Below are 23,163 nucleotides of genomic sequence, written 5' to 3'. Positions count from 1 at the left end.
GGGAGTCCAGTCCAGTTTTTTTTTTAAATCCAGTCCAGGTTTTTTTTGGGAGTCCAGTCCAGTTTTTTTTCAAAAATCCAGTCCAGGTTTTTTTTTTTTGGAGTCCAGTCCAGTTTTTAAAAAAAATCCAGTCCAGGTTTTTTTTTTTTGAGTCCAGTCCAGTTTTTAAAAAAAATCCAGTCCAGGTTTTTTTTTTCTCGAGTCCAGTCCAGTTTTTTAAAAAATCCAGTCCAGGTTTTTTTTGAGTCCAGTCCAGTTTTTAAAAAAAAATCCAGTCCAGGTTTTTTTTTTTTTTTTTTTTTTTGAGTCCAGTCCAGAGAGCCGTAAAGTCATATATATTGCAAATCCCTCAACTAGTACGTTTGGAGGACCGTAGCACGGCCCCTTTAAGGAAACAGGAAGTGCCCAATATCTCCCGCGGTACATTGCGTGAGTAAACAGAACACATTTTAGTGTACTCGTATTTCTGTTGAATCAATACTGTACGAACCCAGAAACTGTTTTGGCCAAGAAAGTATTTTAGCCCAATTATAGACTAAATATTTTTTCTGAAACGGGTAATCGGCGTTGCTGTCTGACGTTGACAACGATTTGATTTATTCATACGCGATCAACTCTGGATTAAAATAGCTCGCTCCCTTGCAGGCTAACAAATTCATAATGGCAATCTTCCTTGTGTTGATAATATTTAACTAACTAGAATTAAATGCCAGCTCCCTGAACAATAATGCTACGCCTATTACAGCCTGCCGTTGGATCAAACTAGGTTAATTATAGATAAAGCAAGTCAACGGGGAGTTTAGTCATTTGTATCCCAGTCTTGTGCCAAAAAATCCTGTGCATTTCAAAGCGTATGAATGTCAGTGTGGTCACACTGCAGAGTATTTCGGAAAATTGACCCCAATCCTTATGTGAACATAAATGTCGTTGCCTCACAACTGAATGGTAAGACTTAATTATATTTTTACAATATGAATTCATGGTTGCGGTAAATGGAACAAAATTAAGTGACCCCAGTAATCACAAAATCTTGCTATGCCTGCTATTTTCTGCAACAAGCTTCACATTCCGTTTGTTTTGTGTTCTTTCCGCCGGACAGGAATGCCGCCGAGGAAACGGAAGCTCGACGCCGAAGGGCAGGACGGTAACAGTAGTGCATCGCCCCAAACTGTGAAGACCACTGGTCCTTCAGCTGGGGACACTGCTGCGACGACCCGTTCTTCGGACACTCTTACCAGCCAATACTTCTCCACGGAACGTGAAGGTGACGTCAGGCTCGGTGTAAAATTCTTTGACCAACCCTGTGTCCTCCTGGCCAAAGCATTCTTGGGTAAAGTGAGTATACGAGTACGCGAGTATAACATTGAGCTCAATACAAATTCAGTCATATAATAAAACGTCTTTGGTTGATGCATAGTAACATTGACTATACTATTGCATTCGTGGGCAACAAACTTATTTAGCACCCACCAGGGTGTGGCACAGCAGACATTTTGCAGCAGAATGTTTACCACACCTTAAAGGAGTTGTTCCCCTGCGTTGGGTGTGCTGGCTGACCCGTCCGGCGGTGCTCTTCCCAGGTGCTGGTCCGGAGGCAGGCCGACGGGACGGTTCTGAGGGGGAGGGTGGTGGAGACGGAGGCCTACCTGGGGGGCGAGGACCGGGCGTCGCACTCCGCCGGGGGCCGGCGCACGGAGCGGAACGCCGCCATGTTCATGAGGCCCGGCACCATCTACGTGTACCAGATCTACGGCGTCTACCTGTGCATGAACGTGTCCAGCCGGGGTGAGAGCCCCTTCTGCCGGCGTTTCCATGGATACGGAGTCCGCTAACGAGACGCCGACGCTGGCGTGTCCCGGTCTGCCCCCGGGAGCCGGCAGTGTCGCGCTCGGTTGCACTCTCATTTCGAGGCGTTAATTAGCTCTGCTCCAGCTGCCAGAAGTACATTGGGTCTGACGGCTATCGACAGTTTACGGAGCGCTCTGTGAAACTCAGCGTTGCTGTCCGAAATGTGTCTGTTTTGAGGAAAATGTATTTCTTTCTCAGATAAAATTTTTTGTCGGTTTGCACATGACCTTTGACCCTGTTGTGTGTGTTCAGGGGAGGGTGCGGCGGTGCTGCTGCGCTCCCTCGAGCCCCTGCAGGGACAGGAAGTGATGCGGCGTCTGCGGGGGGCCCGGCGAAGGGAAGGCTCGCGGCCCCTGAAGGAGAAGGAGCTGTGCAACGGGCCGTCCAAGCTGTGCCAGGCGCTGGACATCCCCCGCCACTTCGACCGGCGGGACCTGGCCACCGACGCCGAGGTGTGGCTGGAGCGGGACGTCCCGCGGGGGGACGAGGAGGAGCCCCCCGCCGTGGTGGAGGCCCCCCGTATCGGGATTGAGTCCCACGGGGAGTGGGCCACCAAACCGCTGCGCTTTTACCTGAGGGGGCACCCCTGTGTGAGCGTGGTGAACAGACAGGCAGAGAAGCAGATGGCTCAGCAGCCTGGGCCTGCAGTACCACACACTCTCCACCAGGGGGAGGCACAGCACAGAATAAAGATTAATGAGAACTAAACTTTTTTAGTTAACAGTTTCCATTTTTCTCTCTGGCTGGCACTATGTATTTGAGGACTCCGCCACACAATTAGTTTTTGAAAAACACAAAATGAAGCATCAGGAATATTTCTTACTTTTATGAAGTAAAAAGCTTTTAATTCTTTAAAATTGTTAATCCATTCTGAACCACGGTCTCGTTTCAGTTCTGTTGTATGCTAACATTTGCTCCACGGTTTATGCCAAATCGTCTCCCGTTTGCCAAACTGAAATCATTTCTTTTCCTGTCCTGCGGTGCTGTTTAGCCACCTTTCCCAAACAGACTGTGACTAGTAATCTAAAATGTTGTTGCACTTTGCTGAACAAAGTGCAACAACAGTAAAGATCACATTTCCAAGAGCTGTACAAAGGATTGGGCTTCATTCACGAAACATGAGTACGATCTCATTTGATCGTAAACTTGCGTTTAAGAACGTTTCCAAGAACATTTCGGCATTTCCTTATCACACGAACAGAATTGCACGTAAAATTTATTTTGAGGCAGCATTCATCATCTCATATACCTAAGATATGGACAAAATGAATCCCATATTGGTTTTTCATCTGAACATTTTCAAGAACAAAAATAAGAATAATTTAAGAAAAGTTTTGTGAATGAGGCCCATTGTTCTTTTCCCCTGTAAAACATAAATAAAAATGGGAAAATACACATGAATAAACAACCCTTTCTTTGGTATATGCAGCAGGGCACAAGCCATTAAGTAAATGCGCTGGTGGCCCACACTGCTCCTTATGGGTAACAAAGTCTGTATTTTGATTAAACGCAGTCATAAGTCGTGGTGAAAATGAACCTCAGTTCACATACTGTACGGTCATCATCACACCTGAACAAGGTCTACCACACACACCAGCATTCTGTTTCCTTTGTAAACCAGCATTGCAGAAGATTGTTCAACATTTTATTTTGGGTGGGGGTACATCAGACACCCCCCCCCCCCCCCCCAACTACAAACCCCTCAGCTTCTCAGTCTGTCATTTCTTCACTAGAGCTGCTAAGTCTGGTTCAAACAGTCCAGCCTGCAGTGGTTTTTCTGAAAGGCAAAAGATCACAGAGAATAATCCCCCGATGGAGCGGACACCAGACTGTTCTGCAGCTAGCGCCCAAAGCTAATGAGGCCAACCAAAGCGCATTCCTTGGGTTTGGTCCAACCATAAAACCTTCTCTAGGTTTGCGGGCCTCATCACTACAGACCCTTCAGCGGTGAAAAAAGAAAAGGAGAACTTCACTGCACCAACTGTGCATATATTTCTGCCATATTTCAGACAGGTGTCTCTTCTAGCATCCGGGTCTGAAGTTCACAGTGAGGGAAACTCACCGTAAAGGGGGGGATCACAGCACAGAGGGGGAGGCGTGCGCTACAGCGACAGCTTTGAACCAGTGAACTCGCCACTACCTCCTGGCGCCAGAGGACCGGGCGCGTCACCGGTCATATCCACCCTGGGGTGACCCGGGGTCCCGAGGGCCCTCAGAGCCCCAGCTCAGTCCAGGGGGGACTGGAAGAGGGAGATGACGGGGTCCTCGTGGTTGGTGACGACCAGGACGCTGCGGAACTTGTCGAAGAGCGTTTTGAGCTGCGAGCGGCGCATGTTCTCGTTGTACATGATCTCCTCCAGGTGGTGGTGTCCCCGGAAGTAGTGCAGCAGTCTGAGGGGCGGGGGCAGGAGGGAAATGACAATATGTCACTCAGACAGACCCACAAGATATCTACTCACAAACGGTGTTTGGGTCAGTCCTCTAGACCTGTGGATACTCATTTTGTGAGTCGTAAGTATGTGTGCGTGTGTGTGTGTGTGTGTGTGTGTGTCTAGGTGTGTACCTGGCAAACATGGTCATGTCCTCCTTGAAAAAGCATGCTGGCATGTCACATTACATTCATTTGGCAGAAGCTTTTATGCAAAGTGACGTACAATAAGTGCATACCGATGGTCACTGGAACAACTACAGAACAGGTCGCATAACAATACAGTACAATACTCTATGTAACAGCTATTCATGAACATAACAGCCATGAACACGTTAAGTCCAGTTCGCACAGTGAGCGTAGGCTAGTTCAGAGTAATGTTGTGAACGGTAAGCTCTGAGAGCTGCTTGAGAGTCTGTGTGTGAGCGTGTGCAGGTGCGGATGTGAGGTGTGCGTGTAGAGGTTAGATGTAGCGTGTGCGTGTAGAGGTGCCTGTAGATGTGAGCGTGTGCGTGTAGAGGTGCCTGTAGATGTGAGCGTGTGCGTGTAGAGGTGCCTGTAGATGTGAGCGTGTGCGTGTAGAGGTGCCTGTAGATGTGAGCGTGTGTGTGTAGATGTGAGCGTGTGCGTGCAGAGGTGCCTGTAGATGTGAGCGTGTGCGTGCAGAGGTGCCTGTAGATGTGAGCGTGTAGATGTGAGCGTGTGCGTGCAGAGGAGCCTGTAGATGTGAGCGTGTGCGTGTAGATGTGAGCGTGTGCGTGCAGAGGAGCCTGCAGATGTGAGCGTGTGCGTGTGCAGGTGCCTGTAGATGTGAGCGTGTGCGTGTAGAGGTGCGTGTAGATGTGAGCGTGTGGAGGTGCCTGTAGATGTGAGCGTGTGCGTGTAGAGGTGCCTGTAGATGTGAGCGTGTGCGTGTAGAGGTGCCTGTAGATGTACCTGGCGAACATGCGCAGGTCCTCGGGGTTCTGCGCCGCGGGCACGCTCAGGATGACGTGCCTCTCGTGCTCGCTCAGGCTGGCCAGCAGCGTCTCGGTCATGCGCCTGTTCAGCGGCGAGTCCCCGCCCGGCACCAGCTCCGCGCTCGAGTTCTCCATGCTGGGACTGGTCAGGGTCATGTCATCGCTGCTGGCTGCGCACGCAGAGGAAAACCTATTATCCTTCTGCTCTTAGTTTTCCTGCTGTGTTTTTATTTCATATAACGGCCTCATATGAATTCAAATTGTTGCATGTTTTCTAGAATAGATGCTTAATTGCAATGGAGGGAAGGTACACTTGAAAATGCTTTGACAACACTAGATATCCTCTGTCGTGCTTTATAAAGCCTGTCTGACTACAGGAATCACTGAGAGAGAAACAGAGTGAGAGAAAGGGAGGGGGAGAAGAAGGGAGGGAGTGGGTGGGAGAAAAATATCAAGAGAGAGAATAAACGTGAAACGAAGGCTGTATAAGTCTTCGGACATCAGATGGAGAGAGTGTATGGTGGGACAGTGTGTGTGTGTGTGCGTGCGTGTGTGTGCGCATCACTCACTGGGTGAGCCGAAGCTGAGGGCGCTGGGCGTGCTGAGGCTCCGCCCCCCTACGCGGGCGGCCAGTGAGAGCTCGTCGTCCCGGGCGCCGGGCTCGTCCTCGCTGGGCGGCACCAGCAGGCAGACGTAGGTGTGCAGCTGGATCAGCAGCCTGCGCTGCAGCATCCACACCACCATCTGGATCAGCTGCGCCTGAGGGGGGGGAGCAGCAGTCACGCAGAGCACAGGCCTCACAGGAAGTGAGCTCACAGTACACAGGCCTCGCAGGTGTAGGTGGACAGGTGCCGGCTGCGGAGTGGTCACATACACGATCTGGGCAGGAAGCAGCGCGCGGCAGTCCCACAGACCGCACAGTGAAGCTGTCTCACCGGCACTGGGCCTCACAGAGTGGCGCACCCGACAACAGGGTGCCTGCGCAGCTGCGCTGCAGCTCACATACCACCATCGGATCAGTGCGCCTGAGGGGAGGAGCAGCAGTCACGCAGGCACAGGCCTCACAGGAAGTGAGCTCACAGTACACAGGCCTCACAGGAAGTGATCACACAGTGCACAGGCCTCACAGGAAGTGATCACACAGTGCACAGGCCTCACAAGAAGTGATCACACAGTGCACAGGCCTCACAAGAAGTGATCACACAGTGCACAGGCCTCACAGGAAGTAAGCGCACAGTACACAGACCTCACAGGAAGTGGTCTCACACAGCACACAGACCTCACATACATCATAGGAATTGACTGCACGCATCTTGTACAAATTCCACCCGACATAACTCATGGGGAGTAACCCACAGATCTCACACACAGGTATCATACACCCAGCTGCGTAACTGACCTCCTGCACGGGGGCCTCCAGGGGGTTGCGGAACTCGGACAGGGACACAGGCAGGGAGAATTTGGCCAACATGGAGGGCAGGTCGTGTCCCGGAAACTGCTGTGCAAACTGCTCCGCCAGGGGAGAGTAGCTGTGAGGGACAGAACGCCAATCAACCTTATCAGGCCCGTACGCTGTGTGTCCACGTTACGATATTTAATCCAATCAAGGTTAACATTTTGCAGAAGGTCATACAAGGGGCATTCCTCCAATTTTCTGGTAAGCCCAACAGTCACATACCTCTGCTTCCCCAACACTAGGCACTGTCTGGAGCCTGCCAGTCCTATGTAGGGTGTGTGTGTGTGTGTTTTCTAGGTGTTGAGTGCTGTATGTGTTCTGGTGTATGGTGATGATTTGTGAGTGAGTAGTGGAGTGAGTTGAGTGATGTGAGTGAGTGTGAATGTATGGTATGTATGTGAATGTGGTGAGTGAGTGTATGTGTGAGTGAGTGAGTGAGATCTGTAATCTCATTGATCTGTAATCACTGCTTTGAGGAGGAGATGTCAGCAAGGGGCGGGGTCAGCGTGTGGGGGGAGGGGCTAAGCGCTCAGACTCCGCCCACGCAGGCACTCACAGGCAGATGTTGGCGTGAGGAGACAGCATGTAGACGTTGTTCTCGCACAGCGGATACACGATGATGGCCTTGCCCCAGTACACCAGGTGAGCCGCAATCTGGAACACCTGCGGGACGCGACACGCACGAGACGGGTTCGAATCCCAGGGGGCGCTACACTGAAGCACGTGTCTGAGTAAATAACCCCATCCGCAACGGCATGACACAAGTCAAGCAAACCCGCCTGGATGATGTTTTAGTGTTAATGTGCCGGTTTCAGCATAGGTACAGAATGCTGCTACTCCGTACCCACAATGCCCATTTGAAACGGTTACGATACACATAATCATGCAACGGTGAATTTTACATTCCTTCACAGCAGGCCAACTTAACAGCCAAACGGATTAATGGTCATATGAAGATAATTCTGCATAAGAACTGGCACCCAGAATTATACACATTAGCTATTTAACTTACAACAGTTTATGACAACTAGATGGCAGTTTCACCCAAACTACATGACAAAGAAGAGGCCAGGTCACTGCACTGTTGACAGAATCTCTCGAGTAAGTTTTCGGTTGCATAATGCAGACTCATAAAGCGGCAGGGCGCTCGCTGCGCGGGCTCACCTGCAGGAGGGCGAGGTCGGCGTCCTGGGCCAGCTGCTGCAGGTTTTTGACGGCCGAGCAGGTCTTGACCAGGCGCACGAGGGCGGGGGAGCAGTCCAAGGGCAGCTGGGCCAGGAGCGCCTTCTCACTGTCCAGCAGCAGCAGGGCGTGGTACGGCCTGAGGGGAGTCACATGACCAGGGGCTTCAGCAGAGGGCCACGAGTCACATGACCAGGGGCTTCAGCAGAGGGCCACGAGTCACATGACCAGCATCCTTAAGTGTGGGGGGGGAGGCACGGTGCGTTTTTTGCCCTCATTTTGTATTTACTATAAAGCACTAGAGCTGAGAACTATGACTCAAACAGCGCACCTTTAGATGTCTCAGCGTCAGCGTGCACTGCCAACAAGCCGCCCCGGCCAAATGAGCCAGGGTAGAAGGTTACAGCAAGGCTGCCAAACCCTGTTCCTGGAAATATACTCTCCAGTAGGTTTTCATTTCAACTCCAACAAAGCACACCTCACTCAACAGCTAGAGATATCGCTGAGCTGCTTATTAGTAGAATCAGGTGTGCAAAGGGTTGAAATAAAAACTGACAGAGAATGCATTCCTAAAAAGTGCCAGTAGGTGGTAGTGTGGCCTGCTAAAAAAAACACCTACTCCCAACAGGAGACGTTCGAAGCAAAGTACATTTCTGTTCTCTGACAAACTGGCATCCATCGTCAAAATTGTATAGTGTGATGGCTGCAAAGTAAGTGATCAGTTGTATGTACCAAGAACGCAGTAAGGAAACAGGTCTTAGAAGCCTGATTTAGTTCTGCTCTGTATGTTCAAACACTTCCTTTAGTTTAACTACTGATTCTCTGCACTTTCAAGGACCCAAACTGCACAGCAGGCAACATCATAAGCGCTGCAGACCATAGTAAAGCAACACAAACATGGCCTCAAAATTACTGCTGTCCCAGGAGCAGCTCAGTCAATCCCCATGGAAACCCCCACCTTTATAAGGCAAATGTGTACAAAGTCATAACTCGAGATCCATGCCTTTTTATACATAATTCCCTCATTTTAATGAACCATGGCATTTAGTGTGGCGCAGTGTAGCATTTCCGTGGTGACTTCAGCAATGGGGTGCAATGTTTCCACGGTGAGTGGTGCCAGCAGGATGTTTCCATGGTGACTGGTGAAATGTGGTGAATTCATGGTGTCTACTGTACTGCAGTGTATTCCTGAGGACTGGTAGGGGGGTCACCATGGTGACTGGTGCAGTGTAGCTCTTCTGTGCTGACTGGTGCAGTGTAGCTGTTCTGTGCTGACTGGTGCAGTGTAGCTCTTCTGTGCTAACTGGTGCAGTGTAGCTCTTCTGTGCTGACTGGTGCAGTGTAGCTGTTCTGTGCTGACTGGTGCAGTGTAGCTCTTCTGTGCTGACTGGTGCAGTGTAGCTCTTCTGTGCTGACTGGTGCAGTGTAGCTCTTCTGTGCTGACTGGTGCAGTGTAGCGTTTCCACAGTAGCGGCTGCAGCGCGGCATCTCTCACCGTATGGCTTTCAGGCTGCACTCCAGGGCCCTGGGGGGGATGTGCTGGCCCCCGACGCGGTGGATCTTATGGGGCAGGCAGAAGCTCACCTCCAGCCAGTTATTTATGTGCAGACGCACCACCCCTGTAGTGCACAGACTGGAAGCAGAAAACACACATACGCACGCGCACGCACGCACGCACGCACGCACACACACACACACGGACACAGTCCTGTTACAGAACAGCCTAATTTATCACAATCCAACTAAAACCTTCCCTTCAGCTCATTCAGCTGTAGCTGGGTCACGGTCGAGGTGACGGCCCTTTCAGGATTCTTGTCAGAACAGGTCACCTGTCCGCTGACGCCCCGGGCAACGCCCACGACGTGTCCACACACCTGTCATAGGCCTCCTTCAGGTCCCGCGCCAGTTTGCACTTGGGTAGAATCTGCCGGAAGGGGGACTGGGGGCTGCCGTCGGCTGCGGGGGTGAGCAGAGACACCGCGTCAGACCGGCACAACCGGGAGGCATCAGAACCACGGCAAACCACCTGCTGCGCCACGCGGTTCACTGGTTTTAACGGTCACTTAGACCTCTGGTCTGAGACGTGCTTGCGATGAGCTTATAAACTGCCCATAACAACCAGGATCTGGAACTGCTGTCTCGGTCTCAGCACTCGCTCTCAGTGGGGCTGTATGACCGTGTCCAAAGGGGCCTGACCGTTCTCAGGTGCAGCATATGACTGTACTTAGAGCTGCAGGACAGTGTTCAGAGGCACTAGACTTGTGACCGCGCTCAGAGGTTGTGCGACCTCGTTCAGAGGCAGACTCGCGCTCGCCCCGCTCGACCGTGTTAAAAGGCGTTTTTTTTTTTAGTACGTCGATTCCAACGCTGGCCGGTCACGGGACCACGTTCGGGGCCGCACGACCGCACTCGCTCGCTCGCTCGCTCGCCCGCTCGCTGACTCACTCTCGGTCATGGTGGTGACCTCGTCCTGGGCGGCGAGCATGAGCTTGGCCTCGCGGGTCAGGTACTGGCAGCGGCGCTCCTCGTGCTGCAGGGCGATGGCGATGCGGCGGGAGAGGTTGTGCATGCAGCTGATGACCGAGGGGTCCGCGTTGGCCTGCAGGGGGCGAACGCGCACAGGTGGGGGGGGGAGAGAGGGAGAGAGAGAGAGAGAGGGAGAGAGGGAGGGAGGGAGGGGGGGGGAGGAAGGAGACAGACATTTGGGCGGGCGAAGGATGGCGGCAGTTTTGTTCAACGAGATAAACTGCACCCATTTTCCATATCACCACCTTGGATATGAAAGCTGTTATGCGCTTTTAAAAATTAAGTTGCTATATAGAAACTACAAAAATGGTCGTTTTCTGGCAACCGCCACTCAAGTTTCCATCCTAGACCGCCTGCACGTGACAACCGCTGTAGTTTCAACATAGCAACTTGTCAGCAACTCACTTTTTTAAAGCGCATAAAGACTTCTACATTCACGGTTCAGATATTAATGGGTGTAATTTATCTCATAGAAAAAAACATGAAACTCTCTTCAACATACATTAACCACAGACCTTATTTTCGACAGAAAACGAAATGCCTATGGGAAAATGAATTGGGAATTTGCAGAGGGAACCCATGGCGGAAGTAACTCCTGAGTTGGCCTACAATATGACATAATCACTGTAACACTCTATAATCATCATGATCATAATAATAATTAACTAACCGTATAACAGTTATTTCAAGTGAGCAAGGGTTTCAAACCTGAAATAGACTATGCTGCAGAAATGGACAAATCACATGCTCTGTAGTTAAAGAGCATTCAGAGCAACCTCATGATCATATTGTACATATAAATATAATGTTGCTAGTTTCATGAATTTTATTGTAAGTCTGACATTAAAACACAAACTAAACACACAGAAACTATAAGAACAAATGTATGTTACTTGCTCAATAATTATGCATCTAGATCCAATGAAAACTTACTAAAACTTAAGACTGAAAAGGTGCCCGTTATCAATGTGTCCAACTTGCATCGACCTTTCAAAATTTTGGATAATTAAATTAAGACGACATGGCACAAACCAGGATTTGAAAATGATCAAATTCCTAATTTTGGTTCAATAAATAATTACACTAAAATAAGAAAAATATTTAGTCTGTCAGGGTTTATTCAGACTGCCTTTTTTTTTCAAAATAGAGCAATATGTGTGTTTAAAAATGGGAAAATAACAGACATTTTTCAGTAGCTGGGCAGCATGCCACGGAATAGGGTGGGAAGTGTGGCTCGTTGCCATGGTGATGATCTCCCTCGATAGTGACTCAGCGTTTTTGGGTCTCAGTCAGAATTGCTGAGTCACCCTGGTGACTGGCACAGGCTCTCTCCTGCCATGCTGAGTCAGCCTGCGTGCCATGGGGAGGGGGCATGAGGGTGGGGCAAAGTGGAAGATTACATGGCCCTGAAACCCCACCCCCCCAGGCTGAGGCTCAGATAGTAGGAGAGCCCACAGGTCCTATCGCCCCCCCTAGGCCACGCCCCCCAACCCCACCCTCCTTACTGAGAAAGGCACAACCTTAAATGCCCCCCCCCCCCCCCCCCCAAACCATCTTGTTTTCCTTATCAGGGGTGACTGAGCATATTACTTATTCGGTTATACAGAAATATTAAGAACTACTGTAATGTGAACTTTAAAAAATATGTTTTAAAATAACAAGGGCACAATGGTTTCACATGTAAACACTGAAATATTTAAACTATTCCAAGTAGCTGAAAAACAGCTAGAAAAATTAACTGAGTTTGAAAGCTGAATATATCATCCATGACAGTGCAAATAAACCTGTTGTCTAAATGTAACAGGCAAAAAGTGCTGGGTCACTGTTTGAGAGTTCTGTGTGGCATTAAAAATACTGCACTATTCATTCCGGTCTCAGGTCTATAAAACATAAACCAATGCTTAACATGGAATATTCAAAAATTGTTAGTTAGCACGTGCATTAATGTATTTTTCCCCATGTTCTGATGAACCTCATCCTCAGCTATTTCACATGGAGCGTTAAAACAGATATGTGTTTTAACTTTAGAAAATAAAATAAAAATTGAAAGAATGACAAAAGCATACAAGATGATGCAAAAATGTTAGTTAACACATGCATTAATGCATTTTTTCCACATTTTTGTATCATACTGTATGCTTTTTAATCATTCTTTTAAATTTTATTTTATTTTCTAAATTTAAAACACATATCTGTTTTAACGCTCCATGCTCCATGTTGAGCTGAGGACGAGTTTAATAAAAACATCTTAATAAATTCAAAAGTGCATTGAAACTGTACACACAAACGCCCACGAGGGCAATACACAGAAATGGGTAGTGCACAGGGAAGATAACGCCTAATAAACTCAAAATAAAACCATCAGTTTGGAGAATATCCAAAAACTAAAGCCCTAAAACCACAAAACAATTCATTCCATGCCTGGGTTTTCTGTGGGTTTACAGCAGCTGTCCCTCTCTGGTATGCCTGTGAACGCCCAATAAAGATATGACACAAACTGGAAAAGATATGAAACACCAAAGCGCGTAAATAATTTCATACCCTAAGTGCGAAGAGAACACTGAACAGGATCATGGTGGGCATCTCTCTCTTGGGCGAGGGGTCAGTTTTGGATACCTGTGCAGACAGAAAAAAAACCCCATTATTTTATCCAATGTGAGGGTCTCAGGTGCATTTTGACAAGAATGAGAACAGACAATCAAACGAGCAGCACTATCTGTGAACAGAAAGAAAGCTCTCCCTGCCAGGTCATAAGAGGTCCTGCTAGAGACCAAGTGGGTGCAATTAAATTTAATTAAAATGCCATAGAGCCTCACTCTTTACACCGAGTAATGCATTAGCCACTGGGCAGTTCTTTTTATTCACACTTGATGTATCCTTTATTTATTCTGCTCATTGAGTCCCACTGGAATAAAGAGGTCTCTTTCTGAAGGGAGCATGGGTTGGGAAAACATACATGATAAAAAAAAGAGGTCATTTTGCTTTTAATATTTGCCATTCAAATTTATGGATGAAGCACCTGTCAGATATGCAGTGCTTAGATTATGGCCTTAGAGAGGGAAACAGTGAATTTGATACAATATTATATTGTTTCTAAGAATGTGGCCTGCCCTCCCCGACACAAGCATCCAAGCAAATGTGATTGGGGCAATTCAATATCCTCTGATACCCATAGATCGTCTGCATAGATTAGGGTATCACCTCCTGCAGTGTGTCTCAGAAGAGACAAACCAGAAGACATAGGACACCATATCAGGGGTTGGAGACCCAGCATGTCTACATGCCTAACATTTCCTTTTACTTTAAGTTTAAATGTAATCTTTACGTAGGGCAGTCATTGTCATAAATGAGCCTGACCCGCCTTCCCTTCTCGCCAACACCGTAACTTGACATCACCCAATCAGGGCAAACATCAAGTCACGGTGGGTAAGGTATTTAAGATGGCCACAAGAAAAAGTGGCCTTGTGTTGCGGTTGGTTTCGGAGCGTTTTTTCGCTTTTCGTTTTGGTGGTGGTTTCTTGGTTGTGTTTTTATCTGGTTTCCTTTTATCCTGTGGCACTTAAACTGGAAGTGGGTAATATTTTGGCAAGGTCTGGCTTATCCGTCACTCTCTCTCTCTCTTTTTGGGTATTTCTAAATCAATTTTTTAATGTTTTGTATAATGTCTTCAATGATATAATGTTTTCAATGATTTAACTTAATTGAATGCTTCGTATTTAACTCCATTATTTAATCTTAAAACCTGATATATGTTTTGACTTGGTTGGTTGATTCCACCAGTTTTCTATCAATGAATTTGGCGATTTAATCGATAATTCTCATTTTAAACAGTAATTATTAAATCAAATCACATAAAGTATATTTAACGTGATTAACGTTAGGGGTTCTAGCACGCGATATCGCTTGTGTTCAGTATTCATGAACATTTTAACAAGGCATTGACTACATGAACTGCTGGATTCATAAAATAAACATATTTTTAATTAATCTTTGCTTGTCCCACACACTGTACAGTGCCATGAAAATGTATTTTTCCCCTTCTTGATTTCCTCTATTACTGCGTATTTGCAACACCGAATGGTTTCAGATCTTTAGATTAAATGTAATTAGACAAAGTAAGAAAAACACATTTTTAAGTGCGTTTAACTTAGTTCCAGTGAAATTTTAATGGTACAGCACACAATGACATTCTAGAGAATTCTGTGCTTTCAACTTTGTGGCAATGGTTTGGGGACGGGCCTTTACTGTTTCAGTATGACAATGCCCCCGTGCACAAAGCAAGGTCCATAAAGAAACGGTTTGCTGAGTTTAGTGTGGCACAACTTGACTGGCCTGCACAGAGCCCTGATCTCAATCCCATCCAACACCTTCGGGATGAATTAGAATGCCGACTGCGAGCCAGGCCTTATCGTCCAACATCAGGGCCCGACCTCACTAATGCTCTTGTGGCTGCATGATTTTTCGGTACTTAGTTGCGTAATTCTATAGGCAACACACTGTACTTTTTTACTTGAATAAAAATAAATCAATAAAATTGGCCCAACATAAAATATAAATAGTGGCCAAACACAAAATGTGAACTGTATGTGCAGCAAAATTTTATAACCTTTTAATAGTTACAATAATAATAACAATGTAATAAAACAGTACAAACAACCCGCCCCCCATTTGTTCCACCCAAATCAACAGCCACAAATAAATTCTCAACCTGTGGGAAACCCTGCTTAGTCACATTTATTTCTGAAGCATATTTACACAATGACTACTGTCAATCAACATGCTGTAAAATTAATTAATACACAGGTGTGTAAAACATGAGAAAATAATAATCCACAACAATACAGTAATAATCCACAAAAAAATACAACAGAATACACACTTGCTTAACATCTCACAGTAGTTTATTAAACCTAAAAATGGGAATTTGCCAGACACGAATGGCACAGGGAGGGGCCAGCAGTGGGCAGTATCTCTCCTGAAAGGTGTGGGGGGGAATGTGAAGGTCTCACCTGGATGGTGTGGGGGTGCTGCAGCAGGGTGGGGTGCCCCACGAAGCGCACGTTGTCGATCTTCAGCTCAAACTTCTTCCCGCACATGTCCGACTTGGTGGCCAGGATGGTGGCCAGTATGATGTCAGAGAACCTTTGGATGGGAAACAGTAGGAAGACGGATAAAGAAGCAATGAAATCAAGGAGCAGGGGGTGGTGTGGGGGGGGCGGGGGGGTTAGGGAAGGGCAGGGAGGGAAGAGCTGACTACTAAAAGAGCCAATTGTGTTTGATTATCTCAGAGCAGCTTTTCCAAATCGGCTAAGCACACAAGACCTTCCTGCGCGTGCGTGCCTGTCTGTGTGTGCCTGTACGCAAGGGTGCAGTTTCTGCGTGTGCTTATATGTATGCGTGAGTGTGAGTGGACATATGTGCATGTTTGTGGAGATTTTTCTCGCTACTGTTCGACTGTTTTTCTTCCCACAGGGGAGTTTTGAAACCTTGCTTGCTCATGTTTTGGGGGTTCAGGCCTGGGATTTGCCCAATTTCCCTTTCTGTTTTCATTGTAAAGTATCTTTGAGACAGGTGTGTCTGTAAAAAGAGCTTGATACAAATAAAACTGCATTTAATAGTTTGTGCCTGTATGCCAGTTTGTGTCTGAGTAGCAGCTTAATTAGTGGAGAGAGAGGAAATTACAGACTCATTTGTTTACACCGCTCAAGTTGCAACTGAAAACAATTACATTTCTTGCATATTATTTTCGTATACTATTTGTAAAATAACATGAAATTAAAGTGACACAACCTTTTCCATTGAAAGGCAGATTCCACCATTACCTTCATCACATAGGAGAAAGAAGCCATTAAGACACAATTCACCCAAAGGCAATGAATTCACCCCCATTTGTAGCAATTAAAGACATCAACACCAATCGCACACTCATTGCCTAACAACAACGACAACAAAAAAAAAAAACGTTACCATAATTGCACCACATTTTATTAATTCATAAAAATGTATTGTTGCGAGGAACATATTAGATTGCACTGTTAGCTAAAGGTCTGATAACATATGGCAATGATTGAATAGAATGAAACAATTAGGAAAGACGTATTATGCATTTAGTAGCTAATTCCATTGGTGGGGTGCACTTATCCATTTATTTCGGCTGCCTTGACCCAGGAAATCATTCCTATCATTCCAAACTGGCACAAACCACCGAAAAGCAGGCTTTAAAAAAAATATTTTAAAAAATAAAATAACTTCAGTGCAATTTGATCATAAGTGGATTTGCATACATTAAAATAAAAATAACCAAAAGGGAGAAAAAGTGAGAGAATTATTGGAAATGAATAGCATACCCAAAATGTGAATCACTGGATGTACAATTATTCACAAGATTTTCTGAAATTAAGGTGTGAGATGCATATACACATATACATACATACATATATATGCGTGTGTGTGTGGGTGTAACATAACAATAATAATACATATATACAACAAAATTATGTTACGGTCCAAATACTTTGGGACTGCACAGAATTTTTATATGTATACAGTGGCATGAAAAAACTATTTTTCCCCTTCCTTATTTCCTCTATTATTGTATATTTATCAGAAGGAATGGTTTATCTTAATAGACAAAATGTACTATTAGACAAAGGGAACCCGAGTAAACACAAAACGCATTTATCAAATTCAAATTTCATTTATTTAATCAAAAAAGTGAAACACCCACATTCCCCATGTGAAAAAGTAATTGCCCCCCTTAAACTTAAGTATCAAGGTGCTTTTTTGAAAATGTGAGACAAGCATTAATGTTTTTCTTGATTAGTAGTGGTTTCTACCTTACTACTCTCCCATGAACCACATTTTTGCCCAGGCACTTTCTTAGTGAGGAGTCATGAACACTGACCTTAGCTGAGGCGAGAGGCCTACAGTTCTTTGGATATTCTTCTGGGATCCTTTGTGACTACCTGGATGAGTTATCGCTGTACCCTTGGAGAAATTTTGGCAGGCTGGCCACTCCTGGGGAGATTCACCACTGTTCCCAGTGTTCTCCATTTGGAGATAAAGGTTATCATTGCGGTTTGGTAAAGTCTTAGAGCCTTAGAAATGGCATTGTAACCCTTTCTAGACAGATATATTTCAACAACTTTTTTTGCCCCTCATCTCTTGTGGAACCTTTGTGGTGACTACTTCACTCTGATGGTAAGGTTCAATATGAGTGAGGTGTAGGTTCAACAGGTCTTTTTAAAATGGGTGGTATGGGCATTTGATTTTTTTTCATTAAAACAAAAAATAATGTTTTATTCAGTCTCCCATGGTCTAACATTACATTTTCTGCATACTTAAATATGCAATAACAGAGGAAATCAGGAAGAGGGCAAATACTTTTTCATGACACTGTATGTATGTATGTGTATATGTATGTATACACACATATCCACCTACACACCCACACACACAACAGGACAGGACAGGCATAAAGACAGGGGAGATAATGAAAACAAGGGTGTTTCTAGACAAAGGAAAGTGCTTTTTAGAATGATTTTGTCTTACCCTGCTACCAACTGTTCATCAGTTAATGGGGTTTGTTCTCTGAAATGGGAAAAGCACCATAAAACAAGAAAAAGCAAACAAAAAAAAACAAAAAAAGCAGCAAACAATTGACAGAGTGCACAACAGAAGATATTAAATAAAACTTTTTCAAAATATACCATTTGAGAGTGACTTTTTAAAATGATTTTTTTGTAGACTGTGGCTGCCTGAGTGCAAATCTGTCACTTCCAGGAAGAGAAAACCCCAAAGGTACAGATAGAGATCAAAGGTCATACAGCTGTATGTTTAAAAGGTCCTCAATGATATATTTAGAATAAGTGATCGGGTTCACCTCACAATTACCATTTCATGTATCATTTGAATTATCTGGTTGTTACATTTTTGTGAAAATTTCCACCAGAAATGTTTTCAGCTGAACTCACCAAGAGCGCCGGGGGGTTAACAGCTTGCTTAAATATGCTTGTTGTGGCCATCCAAACATTTCTTTACGTTTTCATTATGGCCAAAGAAGAACAGTGGGACCATTTGCTGGTGCTAAATGCTAGTGTTAGGAAAGGGAAGGGGGTTGGCATGGTAAGAAACTAAAGAGGGTTTTTCATCTGTATGTTCATCAAGGCCTGACTAGTTGAATGTTATTTTATCACAGCCTGATTGGCTGCAAATGGCTTTCCCCTAAACTTCCTGCTGAGAAACAAAGATGGCCATATTAATCTACAGAAATTAAAGGGGAGGACAACTAAATGATACTGAAACATGACATAGTAATTAAAAAAAAAAAAAAACAATATGCTGTTTTAGTAACTGGACAACAGCGTCTACTAGATGCCTAAATGTAAATGTTAGTAAACATAAACATACGTTTAACAGTGCAGTAATTCTTTTTACAGATGCCCACGGATCAAGGGTGACATCATTTACATTTCACCCAATCAAATACACCCCACCAATTGGCACTGCAGTCAACGACAAGCCTAGACCCTTTCTATGGATCCTTTAACAGCAATAAAAGTACATTACGAATAATAAGAATAATAATAACAACTGTTTTTATTATTATTGTTATTATTATTATCATTATCATCATCATGCTGAATAGTATTCAGTACAATAGATTCATGTGTGTTGTGATAGTAATGTATTTACTTTTTAAACATCAGATCATCCTGAGAAACAGATCTCGAGTTTCCACTTGGCAGGTCAAAGATCCTGCTCCTCTTGACAGTGCCTGCAACGTCTATTGGATCTGGAACTAGTCAGTAAGAGAGCCTGCTTTTCACTGGTCAGTAACATGTTGCCTCTGACAATATTCTAGCCTTTTCTAACTATTCTTTCGTATAAATCAAAAATGCCCAATTCCATCTAATTATTAAATATTTAATACAGGTGAATAAATCAATTTTGCCACATTGCTTTTTTTTTTTTGGAAGTCACTCTTAAAAATGAAACAACTGTTAAAAACAAACAAGGAATACAAACACTGATACATTAAAAGAAAGCAGTTTCAGTTTTAGTCAGCAGCCAATCAGTGTTGTCACACATAATCTGGGCGGTTGTGTTGATTTCTCCTTTCTGGTAAATCCCAGTTGACAGAGTGTTTTTAGCCTGAAATGCTAATGTTAGCTATTAGAGTGACATATTGCAGTAAAGTGTTGAACCAATACACTCATAAACATGGAGCATACTCCGGCAGGAAGTTGGGTCAGGCTGCTTTTATAAATGGACACGCATAAGAATTTTCCCAACGCTTTTTTTTTTTTTTTTTTCAGCTGAATGTCAAAATAAAAGCCAAACTTTCACAAACCGCTGCAGGGAACATGGTAAATGGTTTGGCAACAACGGGAGACACGGCTGGCACCTGACTGAGTGAACATATTAATTTACAACTAATTTTTAATGAAACAAACAAACATAAAAGTACAGAATTGGGTGGGGATGAAATATGAAATATGGAGATATACGAATACATCCAAAAGCACATGTAAGGTAGGCAAAAAATAAATAAATAAATAACTGAAAAAGATTCCCGTCCAAAAAAGCCCTAACAGTCTGAGACACAGCCCAGGGCGAATACTCATTCTGCATAAACCTGGCTTTCCCTGCATTTTGCCTACATGCGTGAGGAAGATGAGGCATTTCCCAAGTACCTTGAATCCCCATCCTGGTCCTCTGGAACGTCGCCAGCCGAGTTCAGTGCATACGGGCTTCGCTGTTTCACTTTTGGAAGGAAATGAAAAGGGTTACCTTAGCAAGCTACAGTATATGACGTTTACCATAGCTACATGTAGGCTAAGTACTATCCAAAGTACTAGTTTTGAACAGAGTTTTGTGTGAATGTTGTCTCATTGGAGGTTGTGCTGCTTGAGTAAGCACAAAGACAAATTCCTAACAACTTCTGTATTCCAGTTGTTTTGCAAAGAACTCATATTCTATCACTCACTCCAGATTATCCTTTTCAACATTCAGTTGTGTAGACATATAAATACAATGTGTTTACAACTTGACAGAAAGCGTAACAACTGTCAATTGGGTGTCTAATCTAGGGTGACAATACTGTACCTATACCTTGTCCTTGGACAACCAGCTACTGGCTATACGAATGGTTTAGCCCATTCTCTGAAAAACTGTGCAGTGTTTGATTTGAGTTTAGAATTGGATGCGAACATTTGTAATAGTTTAAAAGAATGTGCGTAAGAGAGCGATTAAAAGTAGCACGATGCAAGCAACTCGCAAACTTCCAGGCCTTGACGAATCAGAGCTTGGTTTTAAAGGTATGAAAGGACATACATAGCTAGATAGTTAAGTTAAACACTGTCAGAGGCTAGGGTGAATAGCTACTTACTTATTAGAGAAGATGTTGTTTCAGGAACTCGTTGAAACGGGTACCGGAAAAGTAACTTATTACCACGGCTGCCTGAGCTCACCAGTATTACACTTATCGGACTGATCTTGTCGCCATTTTCATGAGCATTGATTTCGGGTTGTTTGTACATGTTGCCGTTCAATTAGCTAACACACTGCTAACTCGATATATGCTATACTTCTTCAGTTGGTCACATTGCCCACCGAAAACAAGTTTTAGCACACAGCTACGATACTTGCTAGCTTGTTGATGAAAAAGCCATCTTGCTAACGTAGCAAAATCAAACACTCTCCGGTATTAGCGACTACCTCACGAACAAATTGCCCACCTAAATTCTACAAAAAATTTGATCGCGCTAATATTACAGGCAGCACACCTAGCTACCCAGAGTTCACGACAAATACCCGCTAGCTGTACAATTTAGCGTGCTATTACCGTGGGCTACTGCACAAAGTTATGCGGGCAGACGCAGCTATTGCATGTATTCCGAACGCATTTTTATTAACTCATCTATTCGCTCATTTGGTTAAATGAAGCATTGGCATCACCCAAAACACACAGATAAACGACGGTACCGTTTCTTCCTTCTTCTTCTGTTTTACTTCGGTTGTCTTAACGTATTTGGTGCATTTGCCGCCACCCATTGGCCTGGAGCATGGACTGAGAATTTTGTCCATGACACTAAAAGAAAATAATAAAAGAAAAAACTCAAATTCTGTCAAGCCTGTTGAATTTAAATACTATTACACTAACGTAAAACATGTATATCCTGTTGGCAGATTTAAAATTAGGTTTATGTTAAACTCTGCCCCCACTTCATGCAGATGAGCTCTAAATCTCTCTCTGGCTGACATATTTAATGTAGCTGCATACATGAATTACCGTTACTCGTTCCCCACAATACTCGCTTCTTCAATCTACTCGTTTATTAATCAAGACACCTGTGTGACCTAAACTTAATCTAGTGATTGTCATTCTTCCTACGTGCCCCCTTCCAAATTGTGTTATTCCCAACCAACTGATTAATTCTGAACAAATTACAATCCTTACCTTCCCTGATCAATTTTTCTTGCCATCTATTTGTTTTTTCACTTTCAATGACCCCTTAACCTCTGCTTTACTGAAATTGATCTGAATATTCAGAATATTCAACTGCCCTAGCTAACGCTAGCTTACGCTGACCTTTCCTCCAGCACCCTTCACATTTGACCTGAAATGTCTTAGTTCTAGTCAAGATAATGTGTTAGTCGTTCGTCACCATACTTTCCATTATTTTACATAGATGAGATGTCCGAGCCGTTGATCTGTTTAGTGGGATCCTCTCCAGATTGGGGAAACCACTGGCTGCTTCCATCTCCCAGGATCCCTTCATAAAAAAGTTCTGACCTGCCATCCCAATCCAATGAAGGGCTATCTATTCAAAGCATAATAAATCAGTCTTAATCTTTAGTTCATTAAAATAACCTTTCATTTCTCGCTTTTGAACTTCAAGCATTCCACAGAAGGATTATCGCTCTTACAGTAATTATTGTGAATGCGATTCTTCATTCAGCCACTTGTCCTTTCAGCTCTTCTCTATCCCTTGACTATTCAGATATCTCGCTGCACTCTTTGCTATTAGGGTATTTAAGTTTTTCAGGCCTACTTTTTGCATGAAATGTACAGTTAATCTCTTCAGCAAGAAAATGGGCAAATCCTTCTTTACTAAAGAATACTTTCATCAGCTCTACTGTTATCCACTTTGTTCAGCTGTCTGCAAATGTGTGCATCTTTTCATCTTCTTTGCTTCTCTCCGGTTTATTTGCTTTCTAAACCAACTTAATTGCTTCTGCATATGAAATATACTTTTGAACTTTAACCTGCCACACTGCCATTGACTCCTTTCTAGCAAGACAACCTTCATATGCTGTGCTGTGTGCACCACTATTCAGCACTTTTCAGTTGTGTCCCTTCCACACACTGAATTCTTGCTCATCTACCACACCTCTGGAATCCTCTACGCAGAGTTGTAATGTGCCCATATTTGTATACGCTCTGGTGTCACCATGTAAAAATTGTACAGCACTTTTTGTACATTGCCTCAGGGTACCATAAGGTTTGGGACATATTAATGTATGCCAAATTTTGTGATGATCAGACAAAGCATTCATGAGTTACATGAGTTTTACTGAAAATGGCCACATCCACAATAATTTAAGTTTTCTATATATTAAATGTAAAACAGATATATAAATATATTGTGTAAAATGTATAAATGTAGTAAAATTTCTGCACAGATAAGCCAAAATATATAATAATACCCTTTAATAAAATCTGAGAATCTGCACTTTAACCACATGTGATTGATTACAAA

At 44.4% G+C, this 23,163-nt stretch overlaps 2 protein-coding genes across 5 annotated transcripts; one reads left to right on the top strand and one right to left on the bottom strand.

Moving 5' to 3' along the window:
- The first annotated feature begins 438 nt into the window (after positions 1–438).
- Positions 439–2,564, top strand: mpg (N-methylpurine DNA glycosylase). Its single transcript, XM_064314322.1, has 4 exons — positions 439–945; positions 1,100–1,335; positions 1,581–1,785; positions 2,101–2,564. Exons 1-4 carry the CDS (start codon positions 858–860, stop codon positions 2,553–2,555), a joined length of 984 nt encoding a protein of 327 aa, XP_064170392.1. The 5' UTR covers positions 439–857; the 3' UTR covers positions 2,556–2,564.
- A 97-nt stretch (positions 2,565–2,661) lies between these two features.
- Positions 2,662–21,497, bottom strand: nprl3 (NPR3-like, GATOR1 complex subunit). 4 transcript variants are annotated; one of them, XM_064314320.1, is made up of 14 exons: positions 21,386–21,497; positions 20,095–20,164; positions 17,951–17,989; positions 15,409–15,541; positions 12,941–13,015; positions 10,319–10,472; positions 9,748–9,829; positions 9,369–9,506; positions 7,856–8,012; positions 7,248–7,354; positions 6,635–6,764; positions 5,805–5,994; positions 5,213–5,405; positions 2,662–4,239 (listed from the first exon to the last, which is right to left on the bottom strand). In XM_064314320.1, exons 4-14 carry the CDS (start codon positions 15,493–15,495, stop codon positions 4,074–4,076), a joined length of 1,479 nt encoding a protein of 492 aa, XP_064170390.1. In that variant the 5' UTR covers positions 15,496–15,541; positions 17,951–17,989; positions 20,095–20,164; positions 21,386–21,497; the 3' UTR covers positions 2,662–4,073. The 4 variants fall into 4 exon arrangements, with proteins under 4 accessions (XP_064170390.1, XP_064170388.1, XP_064170391.1 ...); XM_064314318.1 differs by having other exon boundaries at positions 20,790–21,480; XM_064314321.1 differs by lacking the exon at positions 17,951–17,989.
- Positions 21,498–23,163: the final 1,666 nt, after the last annotated feature.

This window comes from Anguilla rostrata, chromosome 17, assembly GCF_018555375.3.
Source record: "Anguilla rostrata isolate EN2019 chromosome 17, ASM1855537v3, whole genome shotgun sequence".
Classification (NCBI taxonomy): Eukaryota; Metazoa; Chordata; class Actinopteri; order Anguilliformes; family Anguillidae; genus Anguilla; species Anguilla rostrata.
The sequence above is the reverse complement of the archived record's forward strand: the minus strand, read 5'-3'. Positions and strand labels throughout refer to the sequence as shown.